Source organism: Rhinoderma darwinii, chromosome 8 (assembly GCF_050947455.1).
Source record: "Rhinoderma darwinii isolate aRhiDar2 chromosome 8, aRhiDar2.hap1, whole genome shotgun sequence".
Taxonomy (NCBI): domain Eukaryota; kingdom Metazoa; phylum Chordata; class Amphibia; order Anura; family Rhinodermatidae; genus Rhinoderma; species Rhinoderma darwinii.
Window position 1 is genome coordinate 15,620,782 of NC_134694.1, and position 25,638 is coordinate 15,646,419.

The 25,638-nt window shown below is 44.2% G+C and overlaps 1 protein-coding gene across 1 annotated transcript in view; it reads left to right on the forward strand.

Annotated features, from left to right (window-relative positions):
- Positions 1-6,029: 6,029 nt before the first annotated feature.
- EEIG1 (estrogen-induced osteoclastogenesis regulator 1) overlaps positions 6,030-25,638 on the forward strand; it is a 55,029-nt gene continuing 35,420 nt past the window's right edge. Inside the window, exons 1-2 of the mRNA XM_075835275.1 lie at positions 6,030-6,246; positions 19,125-19,901. Of these exons, the coding sequence (XP_075691390.1) occupies positions 19,756-19,901 (146 nt within the window). The 5' untranslated portion in view covers positions 6,030-6,246; positions 19,125-19,755. The remainder of the gene's footprint in view (positions 6,247-19,124; positions 19,902-25,638) is intronic.

A 25,638-nucleotide genomic window follows, 5' to 3' on the forward strand; every position in this document is an offset into this window, starting at 1 on the left:
CTGCACTCTACACGCCTAGAGCTGCTTACCAAAACACAGTCCCAAGACAGTAATGTCGCTCACCCAAGGTGACCACGACGAGGAAATGTGAAAGACTGTCTCAACTCTCACTTTTACCACATTTAGACAAGACACATGATTAACGATTAACAAACAGACAAATTCGATATGAATAACAAAACCTACTATCATATTCTATATTTCTGTATACCTCGTATATCTTCACCACAAGGTATTTTCACCAGTTTCACAGTACACACACAAAACACAACAATATTTACAAGTATTATGCTGATCAGTCATATACTTCATGTTCCTGGGTGTTTTAACAGTATTTTTCCTACTGATTTGTCCCTGTAACAATTTTACAAAGGACCATTCCTAATCGGACTCCCTTATACACACAGGGTTTTATTTATTTAACCCTCATACATTCATTCTTCACAGTCAAGGAGTCTCATATATGTTTCATCTAGAACAACCATTTCTTTCAACTGCACCAAAGAAATACTTGATTACCTTAAAACTTCTGGTGTCAGGGGCGTCCAGAGACAATAAGAGGCCGGTCAGACCAGCAGCAGATGTCCTGGATGTGTCTTTACACCACAGTTTGAAAGTCTTTATCTTTCTTTAACTTTGGATTTAGTTTATCTCAATCATTCAATACTTTTAGTCACGATCTTAAACTTTATAAAACAAATAATCCTAATACTCTAACAAATAATTCTAATACTCTATAAGAAACAATCATAATACTCTATAAGAAATAATCATAATACTTATTCTATAGGAGATCCTCCAAATCTCCAAGTACTTTATCTTTTACGTGCTGCACGGAGTTATTTATTACCTGTAGCCTTCTCACATAGGCTATGGACTACTAACCTCGAGAACCACTATTCCCAGGTTTTTATATTAAGACCTCTGCTTAATATAACTAAGACCCAGTCTTAGTACCTAAGTTCCAACTCAGGTTTTTTACGTTATCTTTTTTTTTTGTTTTTTTATCACATAATCTTATAACATCTAAATATGAAAAATAATAAAAACACATATATACAAAATTATATTACCGTTATTCAGATGAAAACTCGAATCCTCAATTCTCCTTACTATGTTCTTTTAAAAACCGTCATTCCACACCTCGTCCCTCCGTCTGACTGGCCTCTTTTTAACGGTAATTTAACCGGAGGTCTTTGAATTAAGTGAGTATTTTGATGACTCACCCCGTGCACGGTGTACAGTCCTCGGGTGGACGAGGGTCTGGAAATATTGGTTTCCGGCTTCGAAGGACCAAGATGTTAGAAGAATTTTCCATACTTATCAATAATGATTCAAGTTTTCATCCCAATAAGAGTTTTATTCTCATCGATGAGGAGACAAGTCGAATTCAGCAGTTGTCTGCCGTCATTACATAAGCATAGGTTTATATACACATATACCAACTGAAAACCGTTTGTGGCTTTCCTGTCATATGAAATGTTACACTTCAGAATGAGATTAGGCCACGTTGGACTTCCTCTGGAGATTGCAATCTTTATTAAGAAGTCCAACCGCCTCATACACTTAAGAATATAACATATTTAACCCTTTGTCAACTAAAGCATTTTCTGAGAACCCTGCATGCACATTTAATATCTATTACATGAAGTAACAATAAATTTAAAATAAAACTTGTCTAACAACATCTAATGTGTATGGCCAGCTTTAGTGAAGCTCCAGTTTGGGCCACTATTTATAAAGGAGAATTGTATGAGCGGGAGGCATGGGGTAGCCACAACGTGTGGTTCTCTTTATAGGTTAATAGTAAATATACTGCAGTGTACTTTGATCATTATTTGTATTAGGTTTCATGTACGCAACCGTATTTCAACTCCGCATCAGCTCTTAGTAGAACAGATCCGTAATACAGCCCCTATAAAAGTCGATAGGGTCATATTGAACCTCTAAATGAATCCGATTTCATACTGTTGTATTCCGTGTGAAAGAATCGTGTGATTTTCCATCAGATGTCATATTACAGGGATATCCTACCTTAGAAGCATTGCTACTAGGGTAGACTGCCTCAGTAATACAATGCTGTTTGGAGAAACTACAGCGCTCCCTAGTACAGTGGTCTCTCCGGAAACTCCCAGCATGCACTGATAGCCGCTTTGGAAATCAGTGGTGGTCCGAGATCACAGACTTTACCAATGTCATCTTCTCACATGTATCTATGACGTATCAGAAGATCAACTACACTGGAGTTCCCCTTTAAAGTAGTTTCTTACTTTTGCTCTCCTGAGGCTACGTGGCCCCTCGTGACCAAAACTTAGTATAGAGACACTGGCATCTAGTATTATTATCCAACAGTAACATCCAGCACAACATGAACAATGTCCGGTTACTTTGTCACTCCAGTTGGCAGAATAAAGCTTCGTCACATCTGCGTCCGGGCTCCGTTCTGATGTTCGTCCGAGCTTTCCGTCAGAACGGAGCCCTGACTGAAACAAACGGTAACCACAGGGCTCCATTCTAACGGAAAGCTCAGATGGAATGTCAGAATGGAGCCCTGGCGCAGATATGAACGAAGCCTAACACTGCCACCCAGATACATGCAGCAAAGTTGGCTGTGTAAGCAGTGTCTTAATATAGATATCGGGCAGGATTTTTCCCTGGCACTCTTATCTCCACCTTGGCAGCTTCCTTTAAACATTGCATGGCTGTGCAGGGAAGTCACCTGGAATAAGAGTAAGATTTATTTGACAGCTCAACAGTCTGTCTGTCAGATTATCATGTCTGGCCCTATATGTAGGGAAATGCTGCCTGGTAGAGAGTACTGTGCTAAGAATGGACAATGTGGTACTGTGTAAGGCCGGTTTAACACGTGTTTGGTCTGTGATGTATGGACCGTATACCGGCAGTATTTCCAGGACCGAACACACTGCAGGGAGCCGGGCTCCTTGCGTCATAGTTATCTATGACGCTAGGAGTCCTTGCCTCCCTGTGGGAATACTGTCCCATACTGAAAACATGATTAGAGTATGGGAAAGTATTCCCGCTGGGAGACAGTGAATCCTAACATTATAGATAACTATGATGCTAGGAGCCCGGCTCCCTGAACTGTGGTCGATCTGGGAGATACTGCCGACACCCGGTCCGTATATCACGGACCGAATAAACCCGTGTGAAACCGGCCTTAGGCTAATAATGATATTGGATATTGTGACTCCCTGAAAAGGGAATCTGTCCCTTTAAATTAAAGCGGTTGTCCACTTTGGAAAATCTTTTTCTTAGAAGGGTCACCTGACGATAAGCTAGGTGGCACCATCTGGTACCCCCCGTGATCAACAGTCATCTGTGGCGGAACCAGGTAGTAAATGTTTATTTCCCCTACAGCGACACCTCATTGAAAATGAAACATTACACAGTTCCCATTGAAATCATGTTGTTTTACCTGAGTTTTCTCATAAGGAGGCCGACAAGAAGAAGTATAAAAGGCCCTTGAGGTTCAAGAACAATAGAAATATGTAAACTAGTTTTTTTAAACTGAGATACGATGGAGTGAAGTTACAGGCCTGAAGCCTGAGCTGCAGTACTGAGAAATTCTGATGACATGTCCCGTTGTGATATCTGTAAGGTGCAGTGATATCATAAAGACCTTGTGTGGATTTAATTCACTAACTACACAGGGGAAAACTTAGATGTTTAAAGTATGGTTTCCAGGCGCATTGGTCCCCAATTTGGGGATGGAAACCCCCCCATTATAAGGGCTCGTGCACACGACCGTGTTTTTCTTCAGTGTGCTATTCAAATTGTTTGTGGATCGCACACTCATTTATTCATTTCTGTGGGGCCATGCACTCTTTTTGTGCATCCGTAGTTCCGGTTTGCAAATTCTAGAACATGTCCTATCCTTGTCCGTTTTTGCGGACCCGTGCCACTATTCAAGTCTATGGGTCCGCAAAAATTACAAACAGCTCCCGGAAGCCTTCTTTGTGCTTTTCACATTTTGTCGATATGTTGCTAGGAAATGCCTGGGAAATCCGATCACATGATCTTCCTATGGGTGCGAACCGCGAAATACGGATGACACACGAAAACAGCACGGCCGTAAAATTCGGACATACGTAACAATTGCGGAAGCAACTCAGAAGCATTACGGACCCAAACGAGGACACTAGGATCTGTAATTTGCGGCCCAATTAACGGTTTTTAGGATTGCACAAGAATTTACGGACGGTTAGTAACCCTGGTTATATTTATGGTGGTTTGAGTTGGCGAAGTGGTAAACGAAGGTGGAAAATGTACCTATAGTATAATAGGTCTAAAATTCTTTGAAAAACTGCAAATCCCCCACCTATAACGTTACATAATAAAATTCTGTTTGCCTGCAGCCACCACAAGGGGGAGCTCATTGCATAGGAATTTATACCGCTCCCATTGACGTCTATAACAACTAGGATGCATTGAGCTCCCCCTAGTGGCCATATAAAGAATTTATATAATTTAACTTGGCTACTCATAATAAGAAGGCTTAAACCACGCGTTTTCAATTTTGACACGGTTTAGTTGCTGAAATACGCATTTAGAACCGCTTGGTTGAGGGTATGTTCACACGCAAAATCAAAAACGGCTGAAAATGTCGGAGCTGTTTTCAAGGGAAAACAGCCCCTGATTTTCAGCCGTTTTTAAAGCATCAAGCGTTTTTTATCTGTTTTTTTACGAACGTTTTTAGAGCTGTTTTTCTATAGAGACAATGAAAAACGGCTCCAAAAACGGCTCAAGAATTTACTTGCACTTCTTTTTATGTGCCGTTCAAACGGCCGCATAAAAAAACATCCTGTCGGAACGAAACACAGTTTTTCCCATTGAAATCAATGGGCAGATGTTTGGAGGCGTTCAGCTTTCGTATTGTGTCAAGAGAAAAACAGCTCCAAAAACGTTTTTGCTTTAGCGATAGCCACATGCTCCTTTTTTTAAGCAATGTTTTTTTAGTACAACGGCTTAAAAAAAAATCCCCAGTCTGAACTAAACTCACTTTTTCCCATAGAATTCAATGGGCAGATGTTTGTAGGCTTTTAGCTATCATTTCTCAAGGCGTATTTTGCGGCGTTTACGCCCCAAAATACGCCTGAAAACTCTGCATGTGAACATACACTTAGGCCTCATGCACACGACCGTAGCCATGTGCACGGCCTCGATTTATGGGTCGGGGGGCGGGGGCGGAGTGTCACCCGCGAGCTGCTCGCAAATCGCGGGCCGTGCCCATTATTTGCTATGAGCCTGGACCGCAGAACACGGCCGTAATAAGACTTGCCCGTTCTTTCTGCGGTCCGGGCTCCTGGGCCATGCTCGGACCTTGGAAACCACGGTCGTGTGCATGGCCCCATAGGAATGAATGGGGCCGCAATTCTCCTGTGGAGTTTCGGGGGATTGCGGCTGAAAAAGCACGTTCGTGTGCATGGGGCCTTAAACTTCTCATTGAATGGGAATACATGTTGTTCGTGTATAACACGTTGTGTAAAAAAGGAGCATCACCACATATACACGAATATCTACACTCACTACATGTGGGATGATGGGGAGCTCTAGTCATTAGTATTTCTCAGTACTACAGCCTCAGGCTTTGGGCCTGTACCGTCAATATTTTAATGTGGTGCTCTCAAGAGGTTAATATTAAAGCGTTTCATTTCTTTTTAACACCATGTCCAGAGGTGAAAATGAGAAGAATTTGCTATATTGGCTCTGACAGCATTTTCCTTCATTTTAGTAGATATTTTCTTGCTCAGACCCCTGGGTTTCTCTCACAGAACCGCTGAATTTATTTTGCTGCAACCCCATTGTAATTCTCGCAGCTGTCAGATCTAGGCACATCAAGCTCCTGTATCCGAGTCCAAAACACAAGCTTCTGCTATTCAATTGATCTATCCTCCAATCACAGAACCCACTTAACAATCTCAGGCCAATCAAATTCAGCGCCTCCTGTACCCAGCCAATAGAATCTCGTCAATTTGTGAAAAGTTTCCAATCACTGCTCGTCTACCACAGGATGCGTCACTGGTGCTATGATTCCCGTGCATCTGTATTCTAGAAGGTGAAGAGTTGGCGGCAAATACGTAGATTGCGTAAATAGAATGTGTTGTCTATGCTGAGAGTGTTTGGAACCGTGGCGTTTCTAACGTTCATTGCGTAAAAAGACTGAGAGGGTCTGTGGTGAGCGGACGGCTGGAAGAGAGACGTAAGAAGAGCTGAGGACAACACCAGGTAAATAAATGCAGCCCGGGGTGGTGGCAATTATTGGGGAGAACCGCAGGGCACACGATGCAATCAGTGGTTAGGGGGCATTATATAGGGAGCTCTTGCAATGCCAGGATTTGACCAAGATGGACGTGGCACTGCCTGGCAGATAAGCTGCGGTTTGTTGTAGTTATTGGCGGCAACATAGTAACCCCTTCATTGCTGTCGACAGTGGTAGTCACTAAATGTGTACTGATAATAACTATGGCTTTGCAAAGTCGAGATGTTACCCATAGCAACCCAGCACAAAATCCTCAAAATGTCAGTGCCCGTTATGGTGGTCCTCCTCCTCCGCTTCCTGTTGACAATTGTTCGTACAATGCTGACGGTCTTATGGGCGACATGTCGCCCCAGGGGCACTGTGGTAATATGGTTTGGCGTGGCGGTGGGGAACCCCGGTGCCCGTAGGAAACCATATTTTACTGGTGGGAAAGCCATTCTAAAGTGGATCTGTCATTAAAATGTATTCCCTCTTTAAGTGCGGCGTATTATAATCGATCCAACGAGCTATTATAGCAAAGGACGTAAAACATAATTGTGCTGCTTGGATAATACTTAGAGTATGTTCACACCGCTTATTTTCGGTTGTTTTTTGGGGAGTAAACGGATGAAAAATCGGAAGCAGAACGCCTCCAAACATCTGCCCGTCGATTTCCATGGGAGATACGCTCTTCTGTTCCGATGGGGCATTTTTTTACGCGCCCGTTTTGAAATAACGGTGTGTAAAAAGACGCCCTGTAAAAATAAGTGCATGTCAATTCTTGAGCCGTTTTTCATTGACTCTATAGAAAAAACGCTCCAAAAACGGCCGTAAAAAAAGCTGCGAAAAATGTGAGTTGATCTGAAAATCAGGAGCTATTTTCCCTTGAAAACCGCTCCGTATTTTCAGCCATTTTTTGCTAAGCGTGTGGACATACCCGTAGACTACAGTGTGACCTCCCAGCAGCGCTCTGAAGAGTCCTCTAAATCATGATGAGCTGGGCGGGGGGGAAGCCGGAGGCAAGCCCCCCACATAATACAGCGCGTGATCTATAATGTAGCCGATTTATGATAGTCGGACCTTTCACCAAGGCTATGTTCACACCTGCGCTAGGTTTTCTATTATTCTGTTCTGTCGTAGTAGCAGAATAACACCAAAAATGGAAGCACCTGATACACTTAATGATGCAAACCAACGGCGCCCGACGAAACCCTTTGACTTTAATGGGTTCCATCGGGTTTCCGTAAATTTGCCGGACAAAATAGCGCTGCATGCTGCGATATTTTGTCCAGCAAAAATGACGTAGTCTGCGATGGAGGCTCCTAACGGAGCCTCTGACGTGGATGTAAACAGAGCCGGACATGCTATCTGCAGTTAGGGCAGCATGATCTTGGTGACCGGTTCCCTTTAAAGCGGTTATACCAGAATCGGTGATAACTGATCACTGAGACCCCCACCGATTGCGAGATCAAGAGTCCGGAACCCACCGATCCTCCTCATTACACGCCTGCAGTGAGGATGAACTTTAATGGAGGGTGGACGAGCACGCGCCCGCCGATGCATTCAACGTCTATGGAACTGATGGAAACAGCCGAGCGCTGTTTCCGTCATTCCCATAGACTTTGAATAGATCGGCACCACGCACGCTCGTCCGCCACTCCATTCAATGTCCTCCCCACTGCGGTCATGCAGTGAGGAGGAGCAGGGGATTTGGGACCCCCGTTCTTACGATTAGTGGGGGCCCAGTGATCAGACAATTATCACCTCATTATATGATGTTAGTGGCACCACACGTACGGTTCACAATGCCATCAAGGGTTTCCATAATCGATGGCATTATCGAAACAGAAGCCTAACTGATCTTATGGAGTTTAATGGGATCCGTCAGATTTAGTCACAGAGAAGAAAAACAGCCAAAGAACGCCCTCTGTGATCCGAGCCCAAACTTGTAGTTAAACATCTCTGGTGGTAGTTATAACAAGTCTACAAGTGGCTGCTTGTGATCTAGTGACTTCCGTTATCAGGCACTGACTACCTGTTACTTATTTACCGGAGATCTGTCATTTTTGGATTAAGTAGTGTTTACTCCTAATCTTGATCGCAGAGATTATCAGTGGTTTGGATTATTCTGTAGTGAATGTGTCACGGACCCTGAATAATTTTGAGGATCTCTTTGCACTTGGGCCATGATGTTCTTGGAATGCTGTCGCTCTTCATAGTTATTAATATTCCTCGCCATCTCCTGTCATTCGTTTGGGTGGCTGGGGTCACATGTCAGTACGTTATGACCTATTTAGTAACATGACTGACATTGATTTATATTGAAAATGAGTGTCCTTTCTGGGAAAGGGACCCAGCAGAACCAGCGTCATGTGCTTCTCAGAGTAGATGTCTTGTGCTGTCACTGACATTTCTCTTGACTCATTTGTCATCCTATCCTTCAACATTAATAAGCAATACTTTTCATTCATTTTAACGAGCTTCTTCTGTCTTCTGGGTCATCCGACTACTGGGAAATTATTTGTATGGCAATTACCGGAGCCTTCACTCTAATTTTTAAGGTTATGTCTTATTCAGTGATGTCAGTGACAAGAGGAAGTAGCTAGCTTCTCCATTTCACTTTTGGTTTAATAGAAATCAATGTTGCTGATAGCCAGACGCATAACTGCAGTAAACTACAAACACATGTAGCAGGTTTATTGTACACCCTGGCACCATGAACAGGTTTTGTGTAAATTTCTGGGAATATGACTTAAAGGGGTATTCCCAACTTTAACATTTATGGATTATCCACTGCATATGCCATAAATGTCTTAGGCCTCATTCACACGACAGGGTTTCCCGGCCGGGAGCCGGCCGTTCATAAATCGGCCGGCACCCGGCTGCATTAGGAATAATAGACCCCTAATGGGGCTATTCACACGACCGATTTTTTGACGGCCGGGAAAACCGGCCGTCAAAAAATAGGACATGCTCTATTTTCGGCCGGGTACCCGGCCGCCCGGCTCCCATAGAAGTCTATGGGGCCGGGTAATACACGGCCATCACCGAAATGTGTCCCGAGTGATGGCCGGGTTTTCCGTCGCTTGCGCTCTATCTCCTCACTGCGCAGAGTGCATGTGAGGAGGAGGAGTTGATGCCATTCTGACGAATGGCTGTACACTGTGTGGCAGGGCCGGGGTGTACAGCAGGTGGAGGGAGCGCTGCGCTGGCTCCCTTCCCCTGCTTGTTTTAAAAGCGCCCTGGCCCGGCGACCCCTTCCATGGCACCGCTAGCAGCTGCTGCTGCTGCTACTATTACTGCAGCGACGCCACTATAGCAGAGCAGGGAGGTATCTCCCTGCTCTGCTATGTGCTAGCCCCACTTTAGCTCCCTGAAGGAGCGGAATCCCCGTGTTTTCGGGGATTCCGCTCCTGGACAGAGCGCTTGATGTCTCTGTCCATATCTGGGCAGTGACATCAGGGGAAACCCCTGAAGCGGAATCCCCGAACACATGGGGATTCCCCTTCAGGAGTTGCCGCTGATGTCACTGTCCAGATCTGCCCGGCCCGGAACGGATGCAAAACTTTATGCAAACCGGCCGGGCAAAATGGCCGATTTTTACCGGCCAACACTCGGGCTCGGGCGGGACCCTGTCGTGTGAACCCAGCCTAATAGATACCGGTCCCGGTTCTGGGATTCGCACCTATCTCCGGAATGGTGGTCACCCGACTCTCGTTTCATTCGGTGAGGCGGCCGCATCATCTCGGGAGTTACGGAAGGAGCCTAGCAAGCTACCACACATTCTGGAGATAGGTGTGGGTCCTAGAGCGAAGGGCTCATTTACAAGAGGATGACTGAAGATTTTTTTATTTATTGCCAATTCTTCTACTTTAGGGAGAACTGTGAACTTGGATTTAATATTCTATTGTATAGTAGTAGCCTAGCTGTGTAAATCCTATACTGTCCATCTGAACACGATGGTTACTGTGCCAACCTTGGCTGTAGTCCTCTAAAGTGATGGTTATGGTGTTTACACAGAAAATAGATCACCGCCCGTACCGAGGGCCTGTCCTTGACAAGAGATATAAATTGTAGACGAGTCACGAGTAGAGTTGGCCAGGGTTCTGCTCACTCCCTATAATTCTTCATAAACTTTGATGTTTTATAAGACTAGCCAAAAATAAAAAATGCTTATTCTGAGCCATTATGAGATTAGCAAATCCTATAGTCAGTTTTTTACAAATACCGACATACCAAAAACGACAGGGTTGTTCCCATCTCAGACATTTATGGCATATCTACAGCTCTGGGACCAGCACCTATATCGAGAATAGGGGGGTCACCCAATGCCTGTCCTGCCTGATGAGGTGGCCGTTGGCCTCCGTTTCCAGGCAGGACTATGTGGGGAGGTGGCCACGCATTCTAGCGGCTTTCCTTATTCTGTTCAACGGGAGTTATGGAAACAGTCAAGCAGCATTTGCTCGGCTGTTTCTGTAACCCTTATAGAACAAAATGGGGAGAGCCGCGTGCATGTGTGGCCACCTCTCCACATAGTCCCCACCTGGAATTAGCGGACGCCTCACCAGGTGGGACACGGGTCGGGTGCTCCCATTTTTCAAAATAGGTGCAGGTCCCAGTGGTGGGACCCGCATCTATCAGACATGTGGATTTGCCATAAATGTCTGAGATGGGAATACCCCTTTAAGTTGTGTTATCCATTTGACCACATGAGAGTATAGCTCAGACCAGTGATCTGCAACCTGTCTACACCCCCACCCAGTATGCCATGTCACCCGCTTGTTTCATTATAATGAAAGTCACGTTCTGTGTCTATAATGATATTGCATATTTGATAATGTTCCTTCCTTTTTCAGAATTACCTGTTTACTTGTTCTTTCATATCCTGCCAGTCCGCTCCCTAGTGCCTTCCGTTCCTGCATATCCCCACTGCTCATCAATGGACACACCAGGGTTAGGGATTGGGGTGGCATAAACAGATTCTTGTTTTCAGATTCTGTTGATTATCACATCTAGTTCGGATAGTCTGATCCTGTTGTTTACCTTTAGATAAGCGGCAACATTAGTGTCTGGCAGCCACTTATCTATCACTCCATAGACATAACCTGGTGATTCAGCCAAACCAAACAGGCATATTTATGCAGGAATCCGGGTAAAATAGCTGTAATTCTTCTGTTCATGGCGTCTATGATGTGTCAGATATTTACCTGTGTGTGGCTGCCAAATAGTTGTTAATTGATGAGATCTTATAGGAGAAATACTGGTTCATTAGTCAGAAATTTTATTGTATCGTTTTTTTTTTTAGTATATGGTTTCCTGAGGCAGTAATGATGCATGCTGAGAGAGACACAATGTACTTCGGAAAAACACTGCGGTGGAATGTATACTTTAAAGGGGTATCCTAACCAAACACATTTATGGCATATGCACAGGAGATCAGAGGTTCCCTACCCCTGTTTTGGTATTCAAGGTTTTCTGTGGTGGCTGGAAATACGAGGAGAGCACGTAGATATCTGGCCGCTACTGCCATTGACGGGTATAGGGGTTATGGAAATAGCTGAGGACACAAACGAACCCACCCTATGGCAAGAATACCCCCTTAATACTTTTATTTTTTTATGCTACTCCAACACAAGATGCCCATCAATGTTAAGGCCCCAATACACATTAGATTAATGTCTGTCAAACCTACCAAATTTGGCAGAACCAGCCAACCATCTAATGTGAATGGGGGGGGGGGGGGTCCTACTGACTCTTCTACGACAGATGTCAGGGGAAAAAGGATCGGGCATGTTGAATTTTAAGGCCCGATACTTTTGTCCTAAGGGGAGATAAGCTGCACCAGAGGTATCTGGCAGCGGCTGAAGCTGACCGTATAGATTAGATGTTTGTCGGCAGGACCGGCCGAGCATCTAATGTGTATGGCGGCGTGCCTACTCTCCTCCGATGTTGGGGTAGAGAAGGGTCAGGCATTTTGAATTTCAACATGATCCATCCTTTTGTTGGTTTGGAGATAAGCCGCTGCCAGTGGAGTCTACCAACGGTTTTCTCCCTGAGAACGCATGCACGCTCGGCTGAGCTTGCATGTGTATAGGGGGGGGGGGGGGGGGAGATGGTAGGAATATCTGTCGATCGACAGCTATCTAAAATGTATGGCCAGCCTCTCCCTCATGAAAAACAAGCACGCTTGGCTGAACCGAGTGCCTGTGTATGGGGACTTCATTAGGAATCGCTGTCGGCTGAATGAGCGTTCAGCCAACAGTTAGGGTATGTGCACACACACTAATTACGTCCGTAATTGACGGACGTATTTCGGCCGCAAGTACCGGACCGAACACAGTGCAGGGAGCCGGGCTCCTAGCATCATACTTATGTACGACGCTAGGAGTCCCTGCCTCGCTGCAGGACAACTGTCCCGTACGGTAATCATGTTTTCAGTAGGGACAGTTGTCCTGCAGCGAGGCAGGGACTCCTAGCGTCGCACATAACTATGATGCTAGGAGCCCGGCTCCCTGCACTGTGTTCGGTCCGGGACTTGCGGCCGAAATACGTCCGTCAATTACGGACGTAATTAGTGTGTGTGCACATACCCTTAGGGTATTTTCAGACGTAATTTGGGCGTTTTTCGCCTCGAATTACCTCTGAAAAAATTGCTCCATTACGCCTACAAACATCTGCCCACTGCTTGCAATGGGTTTTACAGTGTTCTGTTCCCACGAGGTGTTATTTTACGCGTCGCTGTCAAAAGACGGCGCGTAAAAAGACGCCCGCGAAAAAGAAGTGCATGTCACTTCTTGGGAAGTTTTTGGAGCCGTTTTTCATTGACTTCATTGAAAAACAGCTCCAATAACCTCCGTAAAATACGCCGCGAAAAACGCGAGTTGCTACAAAAACAGCTCCGTATTTTGCGAAGTCGTGTGAACATACTCTTAGGGTCCGCTTACATGACCCAACATGGGCCGTGTGAACGAGCGCCGATCAATGAGACTTGTTGATCGACGCTCGTTTGCTCCTTTCACATCGGCGCTCGTCCCCATACATTTCTATCATGTCTGCAGCACCTCTCCCTGTGTACAGAGGGAGATGTGCTGTCGACAACGATAATATTTTCTGCTGCACAGACGATACGATCAGCTGATGAACGAGCGTTTGCACGATAATTTGCCCGTGTAAAAGGGCCTCAAAGCAAAGTAGTCAGAAGTACTATGCTACTTTATCTGAGGGAATGATACTGAGCATAGTGATCTATAGGTTAATATATTTTCTCACAGGATTTGATATGGAGTAAAATATAGTATAGGTATTCAGTTGAATAGGAAACATTTCTGCTTTTTTTTTTTTTTTTTTTAACAGAAACTGCGCTACCATTGTCCATAGGCTGTGTTTAGTATTGAAGCAAAACCCTAGTCACTTGAATGGGGATGAGCTGCAATACCGGACATGGCCTTATTGACAAGAGTGGCGCTGTTTTTGGAAGAAAGCAGAAATATTTTTCTATCATACAGCCACTGTAAATTCTGACTGGACTTGGAGTGAGTCTTTGTATTCGTTTTTGGTTCTGTTGGACCTGGGGCCTGACAGCTACTAGTATCTAGAAGAGATCGGGCTGATGCCAGCAACAAAGTAAGGCAAGTGATGTCCCTCCTTTACTGACCTTAGACAATCAAGGACAGGGGTAAACAATGGATGGGGGTGATATTTAAAATTCACGTCAAAGTTTGTTGGTTCATGTGACGTTAAGATCTATGGGCTATTGTTAAACTAGTCACATTTTGGCAGATTAGTGCAAGGTCTATGGAGAGATAATTGGAAGACGTATAGTCTTTCCCACCAAGGATTTAGACATAAACAAAAATAGCCTGGACTGCGCTCCCTCTGTAATTCAGCAGAGCTCAACTTAATCCCAGTCAAGCCAGCTCTCCGCTTCCCAGTCTGTCCACAGGCAAAATGAAATTCTGAGAACTAACTTGTTGACATAAGTTCATGCAACCTCCTCATTACCGACTGGAGTCCATCCTGAAGTTGTATCAAATGATGAAAAGTTGAGAATCACTGTCTTAAAGGGAATGTGTCGCTAGAAATTGTATTATTTTTCAGTTAAAGAATTTGTATTTGAGTGATTACACATTATTTTAATTTTTGCACAAGTCAGGAAATATTATAAATTAGATTCTAATTTATAACATTTCCATGTGCTGGGCACTAGAGGGAGCAGTTCCCAAAATTGCAGCATGGTCAATTGATTTCTGCTGCAAATTTGGGGTAGACACACTCGCTCTAGTGTCCTCACACAATCCCCCCTCCCTTCTTCTGGCTAGTGCCAGGAGAAGGAAGGGTTTGAATCTTCAAACCTCCTACGCTGTGTGCCGCCATTTTCTGAGCGACTGTGCAGTGTAGGAGGATTAGATACAGGGCTCAGCAGACCGTATCACACGAACATAATACACACATCACATACACGAACATAATACACACATCGCATACACGAACATAAATTACCTGCCTTCGCTGGTCTACGCTCCTATTCCTTGCGCCTGAACATATGTCCGGAAGCCGCGGCCGGAAGTCGTCGTCTTACTGTCCGGTAGCGGCTTCCGGTCCACATGAAAATGGCTCCGGATTTCGCTCTGCAAACAAGCTACGTTTTGGTCTGTGTGGGAGCGGCGCATGCGCTGTTCCCACACAGACGGCGTACGCTGCAGAGAATGGAACGGCTCCCGTTCGCATTCTCTATGGGGTTGTATGTGCCGTATTCCATCTCTGTATGTGTTGTTAATCGACACATACAGAGATGAAAAAAATGGCAGCCCCCCCAGAGAGAAGTAAAAGTCAGAAAACATAAGAAAGTAAAAAATCACAATTTAATAACATTTTTGAAAATATTACATTAAAAGCAATATAATAAAAAAAAAAAAATCATGACACATTCCCTTTGAAGTGTCCCTCTAATTCTAATCTTCTACCTCATCTGACATTGAGATGCTAGTGCGCATTACAATTGCTAAGGTAACCGTACGATACTCAGTTTCGGGCACGGATCTTATTAATTAGAATAGAATTCGTACACAATGTTCTCCAGGTGTCTTACAGTTGCCTTGGCAAGTGCTCGGAGAGTAGGACCTCTGGCCAAAGATGACCCCTGCGGAGTTAAAAGGCATAAATAAAGGAACATACGTTGCTGGATTGAACTGGATTTGACGAGTTCAGTAAATTAGAAGTTCGAGCAAGATCTGAAGTGCATTAGCAATGGCTTACAAAGTTTACTTTATCTTCTTAGCAATTGTCAGCCTACTGTCACATGTGTTCTCAGCACCATATTGTTTGCAGAAATCACACTGGGTTCTCAAAGTAGGAAGCAGGGGTGTTTTTTTTTAAAGTGGCCTCGGTGACAACTGCAGATCACACAAGATGATGGAGATCTATTGTTGTCACCCAATGCATGCATGGACTGTTGCTATGCAACAGCTCAGGCAAAAAGCCAGAAGAAACCGCACTGGCTTCAGACCTCATGATTTCCAATGGTTTCTTTTAGTTTTTACTGGAGTTTTCCTTTAAGATTTGCTCCCCAAACACTGAATGGAAAACATCAAACTGATTTACGTGGAACATAGAAGCTAAGGCACTTTGGCCGTTGTTTCCTTCTATCACCTCTTTGTTGCGTTGACGGATATAAGAGCCGGACCAAACAAAGTAGAACACGCTGTACTGTCCATCTGACGTCCGTCTCTTAGCACCTGAATGCACAAGCGCCATGTTTCTCTATGAAGATCACTTATACCTATGTATCGGTCTCTTCCCATGGCGACTTGTCTACACAGAGGCAATACTGCGGCCTTGGCTGATAACATCCGTTTTAGTTTTGTTGTATGGACGAGTTGAACTTTACCCAACATAATGGACAAAATGTCATGTGAATGCAAATGTGATCGATACTAACCCTGATTTGCATGACACTGTCTCCGGAGCTGGTGTTTATTCAATTGCTATAGGAGGCGCTCTGGAGCCAGATTCACTTTCATTGGTATCCCAAGTGCAGGTTTTGGTGACATTATGGCTTTGCATAACTAACCATTCTCAAATTCCCCTTTTACAGGTGTGAACGATCCAATAATGTGGGGATCTTCATATTCCTGTCTTTGTCCTGTAGGACAGAATGCAGACTACTGTATACAGTTCTCAAATGAAACAGAATTGTAAAAGTGCGTCCAAACCAGTGCTTAAAGGGGTATTCCAATCATAAACAATGTCATATCCCAGCACTCTACGGGTGTAAAGTGGGGCATTGTTTTTAAGCATTACCCTTTTTGTGGATTGTTTTTTTTTTTTTATCTGTTTGTTGGGCATTATTCATCAATCTGCCTGCGTTCCAGTATAAACACTGCTGAGTTCAGGCTGCTTGTCTTCTCGTTGCATATGCCAGCACACATGACTGCAGAGTTTCTCCGTTCAGATGAATATGGTTCTGTTTGCAAGTGTGGGCAGCGATACCGTGATTTGTATCCCTATACATAGAACAATGAGCATTTGTAGCAAAACCCACTCAGAAGAGCAGACCGTTGCATGTGTCCTATAAGCGGTGCCCAGAATGTGTTTTATGGTTTTCTTTTGCATACTTTGCATCATCCTATTTGCATTTTTGTTCGAAACGCTACTCCAATTACTGTAATGGAGAATGACAATGCATACACAGCTGGGAACAGGGGTCTTACAGGGTACATAACCTCCCAAATTTGCTCTCCAGGACCCGATAACTTGTGAGTACATTCAATGCCGGAGTTGTCAACCCCTTCCTGTGTGAGGACGATGAGCTGATCGCAATGGCCTCATGCATACAGGGTTATATGGATCCGTAATATTGCGCCCATAGAAATGTATGGTCCCATGTAACTTTATATGGCTCTGATTTCATACCGTGTTCCATTGAATGCCGTATCACGGAGAAACCATACCGTAGCACACGCAGTGCCTACGCCTCTGTAATATGGAACTATAGGGACCTTGTGTGCCACGTTACTGTGTGCATGAGGCCTAATTAACCGCTCAGGTGTCATTAGCGACTATAGCATCTAAGCCGTTAGATTTAGGGGGTCCCCAACTGCCACCTCCAGTACCCTCATCAGCAATGCGCCAATTGTGATGGCAGCCAAGAGCCTAGTGAAGGCACCCAGGTCTTCCATGTTGATCCAGAGGCTGGGCTTAAAGGGATTGTCTATGATTATAAAAAACATGGTTTCTTTCTGCCAAACCTAACACCACACCTGTCCACAGGTTGTGTGTGGTATTGCAGCTCAGCCCCATGCCCTCTTATTGAGCTGTGCTGCAATATCAGACACAACCAGCGGACAGATGTTTTTGGAAGAGTGCAGCCATGTTTTTCTAATCCTGTACAACACCTTTAATGGGAGACCGTTAAAAAACCTACATAAGTATTAGGGAATGTTCACATGCAGTGTTTTCAGGCATATTTCGAGGCGTTTACGCCTCCAAAAACGCCTGAAAAGAACGGAAGCTGAACGCCTACAAACATCTGCCCATTTAAATCAACAGCTCCGTATTTTTAGACGTTTTTGGTTAAGCGTGTGAACATACCCTTACAGTGTATTGTTCTATCGATCTCCCAATATTTCGTTCAGGTCCCCTATTGGGGCTAAACGAATGTACAAATAAGTTTAAATATAATTGTCAACAATATAGAAAAAAAGTATTTATAGTTCAAAAACTCATTTCTTCCCTTTTCCCCTAAAATAATGTAAACAATAAAAAAACATAATTGGTATTTCCGCGTCTGTAGCAATCCGAACTATATAATGCTATTTATCCCGCACAGTGAACGCCATAAAAGCAACATAGGAACTGCTGTGTTTTTTTTCTGTTTTTTTCGATTCCACCTCACAAAATAATTTTTTATTCGAGCCGCAATATAAAACCTTTATACGGCTATGTGGATGGAAAAATATAAAAAGTTCTAACTCTTGTAAGGCGGGAAGAAAAAAATTAAAATTCAAAAACTAAAAATGGCTGCGGGGGGAAAGGGGTTAAAAGGGGCCTGTGGTTTCATATTAATGACTAGCTGGGTTTAGTCACATTTGGTTGTCCATGGACGTAGGATAAATCCATACAGATCTATGTAAGTTCCCTGTCCAATGGAGATCTGCGTCCCCTGCGGAGGACAAGGATATGGATCACTGATGTCCTTCTTTTCCAAGCCCTACTACCGAGAAGATTAGGAGGAAGAGCATCAAGGGTGAACGATTCCCCGGGATTCACTCGGCTTTTCTATAGGTGACCTCTAGAATGTACTGATAATAATGCAGTTTCTATAAAATGTTTCCCTATAGTCTGTTTATCTGATATAGGAAAATTAGATTATAAGCTCTGCTGGCTGATATGAATGTACACGACCTCTGCCACGTATGTCAATAGGTAGTATGAATAGGTATGGTTATCTTACTATAGCTGACTGTAAGTATGGAGGGGGAGGGGCAGAGTTATCATTATAATGACATTTCCTTTAATCTGGCATTTGATAATCTGGCGCTTGTTTCCAGCTGCGGTACAAGCAGAAGACTGGGGAAACTAGGACAATAATACAGAACGTCTGATCATCCGGATCCATTGATACCAAATTAAGGAAATTTGACTGTACATTGTATTTTATTTTTAGATTTTTTTTTTTTCTTTAATGCCGTGAAACCAGGGTAAGTGCTGCGGAATAGCCGTCTAAGTACCATGTAATAAGTAAATCTATGAATGTACATATAACAGGGGGTCTTATTGGTCCAATGAGAGCGAGCGCAGATTTATACTAGGAAGGCTGACGTCTCTCTTCTCTTTCTCATACAGTAATGTGTTTGTTTTGTTGCAGCGTTGCTGATGATGATGAGGGTGATGATCTGCCTATGAGAAGAAGAAGGGTTCTGCATACAGAGAGAAGCCGCTCTCCTCCCCCTCCAACCGAGCCGGTAGAGGAGGAGTCTTTAGCAGCCCAGTGCTGAGTTCAGATTCCTGCTGATCACTGGCTGAACCTCCACAGCCTCCGGAGGAACAAGCGGAGAGCTCTCCCTTCTACCAGATTGCTTGTCCTGTTGGAGATAAGTAAAGCAACATACAGAATTTGCAGCGTCTGCCTGTGGAGATCGCCAGGAAGACACCTCGTCCCCACCAAGAGAGGGAGAGCGAAGAAATTAAAGGGACCCACCTCTGCTGGTTTGGAGTTTGCGGGTCCAGTCCTACTACCCCTGGAGATGCTCCAAAGATCATTCCTCTTATCAGTCAGTTCTTGGGGCATCCATTCCCGAAGAGGGGCCGGACACCCCAATCACAGATACGTAGTTGACGGCCGATAAAAGACTTTGAAGCTCTCCAGAGCTTGCTTTCTCTTTGAAACAAGAGAGAAAATTCCTTCCTATTCCCCTCCTCCTTCCCAAATCTTCAAGTTCCATCTGCTTTCTCTTAACCTAACGCTTTAAGAACTCCCTTGTCTTGGTCGGTCACTCATGGCTTTCCTGACCAAGAAGAAAAAATTTAAGTTCCAGACCATCTTTACCCTTGAGGAGCTGACAGCCGTTCCGTTCGTGAATGGGGTCCTCTTCTGTAAGGTCAGGCTGCTGGACGGAGGGGATTTTGTCAGCTTGTCTAGCAGGTACGTACAAGGGACCTGACCGGTCACAACGGTTTACACCAGCCAGAAACCAAGTGTCTTTGGCTTAACATTTCAGTAAATAGTTGACCTGTTTACTCCCAGCAAGACTTGAATTCTCTCATTTGTGCCTTTTGTTATTTATTTGCTTCGCATTTTTATTGGGCTGTTTCTAATTGCATTTGTAAATAAGCTGTAGATACGGGTTCTATCACCTTGTAATGGAGAATAGAAGTCCAGAAATCACTTTTATGATGCAAATTCTGTACCAATTACCAGTGAGGCAAATGGCTCAGAATATGTGATCTGACACACAAGGGATTAAGTGTATATAATGTGCCACACATATGGGGGTAAAGGTATATAAACTGCCACATGTGCGGGTAAGGATATAAGGGCTGCCACACATGGAAAGAGTATAGAGCTGCTACGCATAGGGGTAAGGGTATAAGGGCTGCCACACATAGGGATAAGGGTGTAAGGCCTGCCACTCCTAGGGGTAAGGGTATATGAGCTGCTACACAAGGGGGTAAGGGTAAATGAGCTGCCACACGTAGAGGTAAGGGTATATAAGTCTCCACACATAGGCGTAAGGTTATATGAGCTGCCACACATAGGTATAAGGGTATATCAGCTGCCACACATACGGGTATGGGTATATTAGCTGCCACACATAGGGGTAAGGGTATTTGAGCTGCCACACAAGGGGATAAGGGCTGCCCCACATGGGTGTAAGGGTATTTGAGCTGCCACACACAGGGGTAAGGGTATTTGAGCTGCCACACACAGGGGTAAGGGTATTTGAGCTGCCACACATAGGAGTAAGGGTATTTGAGCTGCCACACATAGGAGTAAGGGTATTTGAGCTGCCACACATAGGGGTAAGGGTATTTGAGCTGCCACACATAGGAGTAAGGGTATTTGAGCTGCCACACATAGGGGTAAGGGTATTTGAGCTGCCACACATAGGGGTAAGGGTATTTGAGCTGCCACACATAGGGGTAGGTAAGGGTATTTGAGCTGCCACACATAGGAGTAAGGGTATTTGAGCTGCCACACATAGGAGTAAGGGTATTTGAGCTGCCACACATAGGGGTAAGGGTATTTGAGCTGCCACACATAGGGGTAAGGGTATTTGAGCTGCCACACATAGGGGTAAGGGTATTTGAGCTGCCACACATAGGGGTAAGGGTATTTGAGCTGCCACACATAGGGGTAAGGGTATTTGAGCTGCCACACATAGGGGTAAGGGTATTTGAGCTGCCACACATAGGGGTAAGGGTATTTGAGCTGCCACACATAGGGGTAAGGGTATTTGAGCTGCCACACATAGGGGTAAGGGTATTTGAGCTGCCACACATAGGGGTAAGGTTATTTGAGCTGCCACACATATGGGTAAGGGTATTTGAGCTGCCACACATATGGGTAAGGGTATTTGAGCTGCCACACATAGGGGTAAGGGTATTTGAGCTGCCACACATAGGGGTAAGGGTATTTGAGCTGCCACACATAGGGGTAAGGGTATTTGAGCTGCCACACATAGGGGTAAGGGTATTTGAGCTGCCACACATAGGGGTAAGGGTATTTGAGCTGCCACACATAGGGGTAAGGGTATTTGAGCTGCCACACATAGGGGTAAGGGTATTTGAGCTGCCACACATAGGGGTAAGGTTATTTGAGCTGCCACACATATGGGTAAGGGTATTTGAGCTGCCACACATAGGGGTAAGGGTGTATCACATTGCTAAATTTATATTTTGCATTATTCATAAAGTGCACATTTTTGTTTGTAAATGATGATACTGCCCCAGTTATAACTGGCAGCTCCAAGAAGACCCTACATACTGTGTCAAGAATACTTCAGATGTAACGGAGCTGACATTTTTTTTATCTGCTATTCTATGTTTCTATGTAAAAACACAAATAGCACATTATTTGACTGTGTATGATGCCAAATGACAAGCTCAGATCTGCTACATCTGCTTATGAGTGTCTCCCAACACATGAACTAGTAATGCGAAGAATAACTATAAATAATGGGCATTTTCTTCAATTCCTCTTCTTTATCTGATCACGTATGATCCCCTTTACAGTTTGAAAACCAGCTTTCCCAGACTCCTGAATGGCAAGCATACCCAGTTATGTAGCGGTATGGGAGCGCAGGATGTATCGCCACATAACTAGGCAGATTTGTTGTTCAGGAGCCTGGGAAATGTGGGGTGATAACCCCTGAGGGGGCTGTAAGGACAGTCTTTTGTCACTTGCAGAAAAGGAAGAGACGGATGTAACTGGGAAACGGCTGAATAGAAATTGTAACCTCTTGACAGAAGGGGACGAAAATTGTGTTTACTGGGGAATTCTTTTATTTCTAGAGAAAAATGCCCCAATAACTCTCAAAAATGGGGATTATAATTCTTACAGGTTACACGTACTGCTTTATTGTGTCTAAGTCATGTAATAAAATGTTTGCCGCCACATAAAGGTGCTTTTTTTTTTATTTTTTTATTTTTTTAATCATAACCGTTTGGGTAAAACTGTACATTTCCATACAGGCATGGGTAGGTTTCCATGACGCGGCACTTTACAGGTAGAAGCCACCCACGTGCACACAAGGTTGAGCGGTGTCTGTGTTTGTACAGGTGAGGCTGGTACCTGCTGGTCCCAACCTGCCCTTTACACTTGTACATAATCCCTGCCTGTACAGAGCTCGGGTTAAACTGCACAAAATACTTAGGCTCGGTTAACATATTGTTTTTCAGTCACGTCCGAGTTAGGCTTCGTTCACATCTGCGTTGGGCTCCCGTTCTGACATTCTGTCTGAGCTTTCCGTCAGAACGGGAGCCTGAACAGAAACAAACCGGAGGTTTCCGTTTCCATCACCATAGATTTAAACGGTGACGGATGCCAATGGTTTCCGTTTGTCGGAATCAATAGCGTAGGTTCTGGCAAAACCACGGACACCCTGACTGAAAACAGACATAACCCATTACAGTCAATGGGCTCCATCGGGTGCCGGTGGTATCCGTCGTACAGCAGAAACGGCTCTTCTGAGCAGTGAAGGTGGCCCTAGACCTAATTTGTCATAAGAGAGGACTGTTAAAGGGGTTTTCCCACAATGGACATTTATCACCACATGAAAGGTGATAAATGTCTGATCACCCTGGGGCTGAGGGAACAGCCGAGCGCTATGCTTGGCTATCTCCGCTAGTCCTAATGCATTTGAATGGAGTTGCACCACGCATGCTCGACCACCGCTCCATTTAAAACTCCCCCCACTGCGATCGTGGGGGTCCCAACGATCATATATTTATCACCTATCCTGGGGGTAGGTAATTAAATGTCAATTGTGGTAAAACACCTTTCATGAGCTCTCCCAACTATATTTGTGATACCAAATGTAAAATCCGTACCCTTCCTCCCCTCAGAACTATCACATGCCGTTCTAAGTACTGCTGTGCCTTTGTGGCGAGAGATTTGGGCATCACGACCCAGGTTTCTCTGCAGCCCCTACCCCCTCATAGCTCTGCAATTATACTGCTTCATCTATCGCCAGCTTTTGTCGCACAGATCCACGTAAATTAACATGTGAATGTCAATTCATCTACAAAGCCGCTTCTCTCTCTTCTATATTCCGTATTCATCTCATGTACATTGTGGTCACAGGACCCTGTCTTTTGGCCTGGCGCACTGTACATTATAGACAGATCGCTTAGTCGTGCGCTTCGCTGTGGAATCTGACCTGCGAGTTAGCGGCTCGCTGTGCGGTTAGACGTAGAGCACATGGCCTGGAATGTGACTCTTGTGCATGTTGTGTTTCTTGAATGATTGATAGACCTGCCGCTTTAAATTCCTGATAACTCTTCATCATCCCAAACTTTTTTTTCAAAAACATTTGCGGAGTGAAGCCTAAACGATCAGATTCAGCCGTTTCTGACTCTATAATTTATCAGCTTCCCCCTTGTAGCTGGGAGGAGTAAATATATTCATGCGCTATTTTGATCTCTGCAACAACATTGACTTATCTGGGGGTGCTCATTAAATACCCTGTTCCCCATAGATCGGGTCATAGCGGTGTATGACTTAATCGTTCATTCACCCTTTGATCCCTTTTCACACCTGCAGGGTTGAGCGACATACGGATGTGAGGTGAAATCGCACCCGTTGCATTGCAAAAAATGATATCAGTTAATTCTGACTATTAAACATGGATAAAACATGAGCTTGGATTCTGGATAAGCCAACCGCCCGATGACGTCAGGATGCTGGAGCTAGAAGTTCATGGGAAATGCAATGAGATGGAATAAAAGTGGCACAGAGATTTTTTTTTTTTTCTTATACACAAGTTTGTTGACCCTAACCCATTTATAAGATGTGCAAACATTGATTGTACGGCCTTATTACTGCGGTTCACGTACGGTTGTAGTAGAGCTGGGTTTGTCATCTGGCATTACACCAACTTCATTTTCTTATTACATTGCATAAACGAAATGGTTAAATGACAAATTCGGCTCTGCTGCATCTATATGTTGCATTCAGACAGACTGATTTTGATTTTTAGAGGGTAGGGGGATGGATAAAATAGTTTTTCATACCTCTCTCTTTGGCATTTATTTTTGAAATTCAGTAATATTAGTATGATTCTGGCCAGCTCTATTTTTCCATACTTGGACGGTTGGATTACCGCTCCTATTCACGCCTTTTTATTTGCTCTGTCATTATTATTTTTCTCTCCATGTTATCGCTTGCTAAGTTGGAAAGAATTTGACATCTGGCCGCCTTGAGTGGCTATCGCTGCCAACACTACAGGAGATTGTCCCATTAGACCTTGTCCTTCGTTGAATACAATTTTGACCTAACGTTGTTTGCCTGCCATTGTGCGCCAATACGGTCTATGTATCCCTCATCTTTAATACATCTTCACTAATAAATAAGGGTCCTCTTATACGGCCCAACATGGACAGTGTAAACGAGCATCGATCAATGAGACCACTCGTTGATCGCCGCTCATTTGCTCCTTTCACAGCACAGGGGGATGTGCGGCCGACAACCATAATGTTTTAGGGAGCATAAATGATACAATCAGCCCATGACTGATCGTTTGCTCGTTCATCAGCTGATCATTGTCCTGTTCACGCTCGTTGGCCCAATAATTGTAACGGGGCCTTAAGACAATCTGCCATGCGCCATGAATCCAGCTTAGGTAGTAGTAGAGTTGTATTAATACGGCACTTCGAGAAGTCTCGAGCCATTTTGCACCTCAATATGCCTTTGTGTTTTATACGTAAATATTACCTGTGGTACCTCTATAATATTTCCAGGCCGATACAGGCCCCGTATTACAAACATGACGTAAATTATTATTTCTTTTTTTTAGTGCTCTGCGACTTGAGTCATATGATACAATTTTCGTACAGTTTTTAAGATGTTTACTTCTAGCAGTCAACGGAAAAGTCTATAGAGCGCAAATGTCAGCTCAGTAGTGGCTGACGTGTCAGATAGATATATAAGTCTCCGGAGCTTTATTAAAACTGACACAAAAGACAAGCAGTTGCCCATAGCAACAATCCGTTCCAGATCTCATTTTTCAGCATCCCTTTTGAAAATGAAACAAGCGATCTGATTGGTTGTTATGGGCAACTCCTCCACTGCACTAGCTTTGCTAGATCTTCCCCATAGTCTCGGACGCTGCGACTTAATACATTTATTTGGACGCTCCTGTGAATGTTATTTGTGCCAGGCG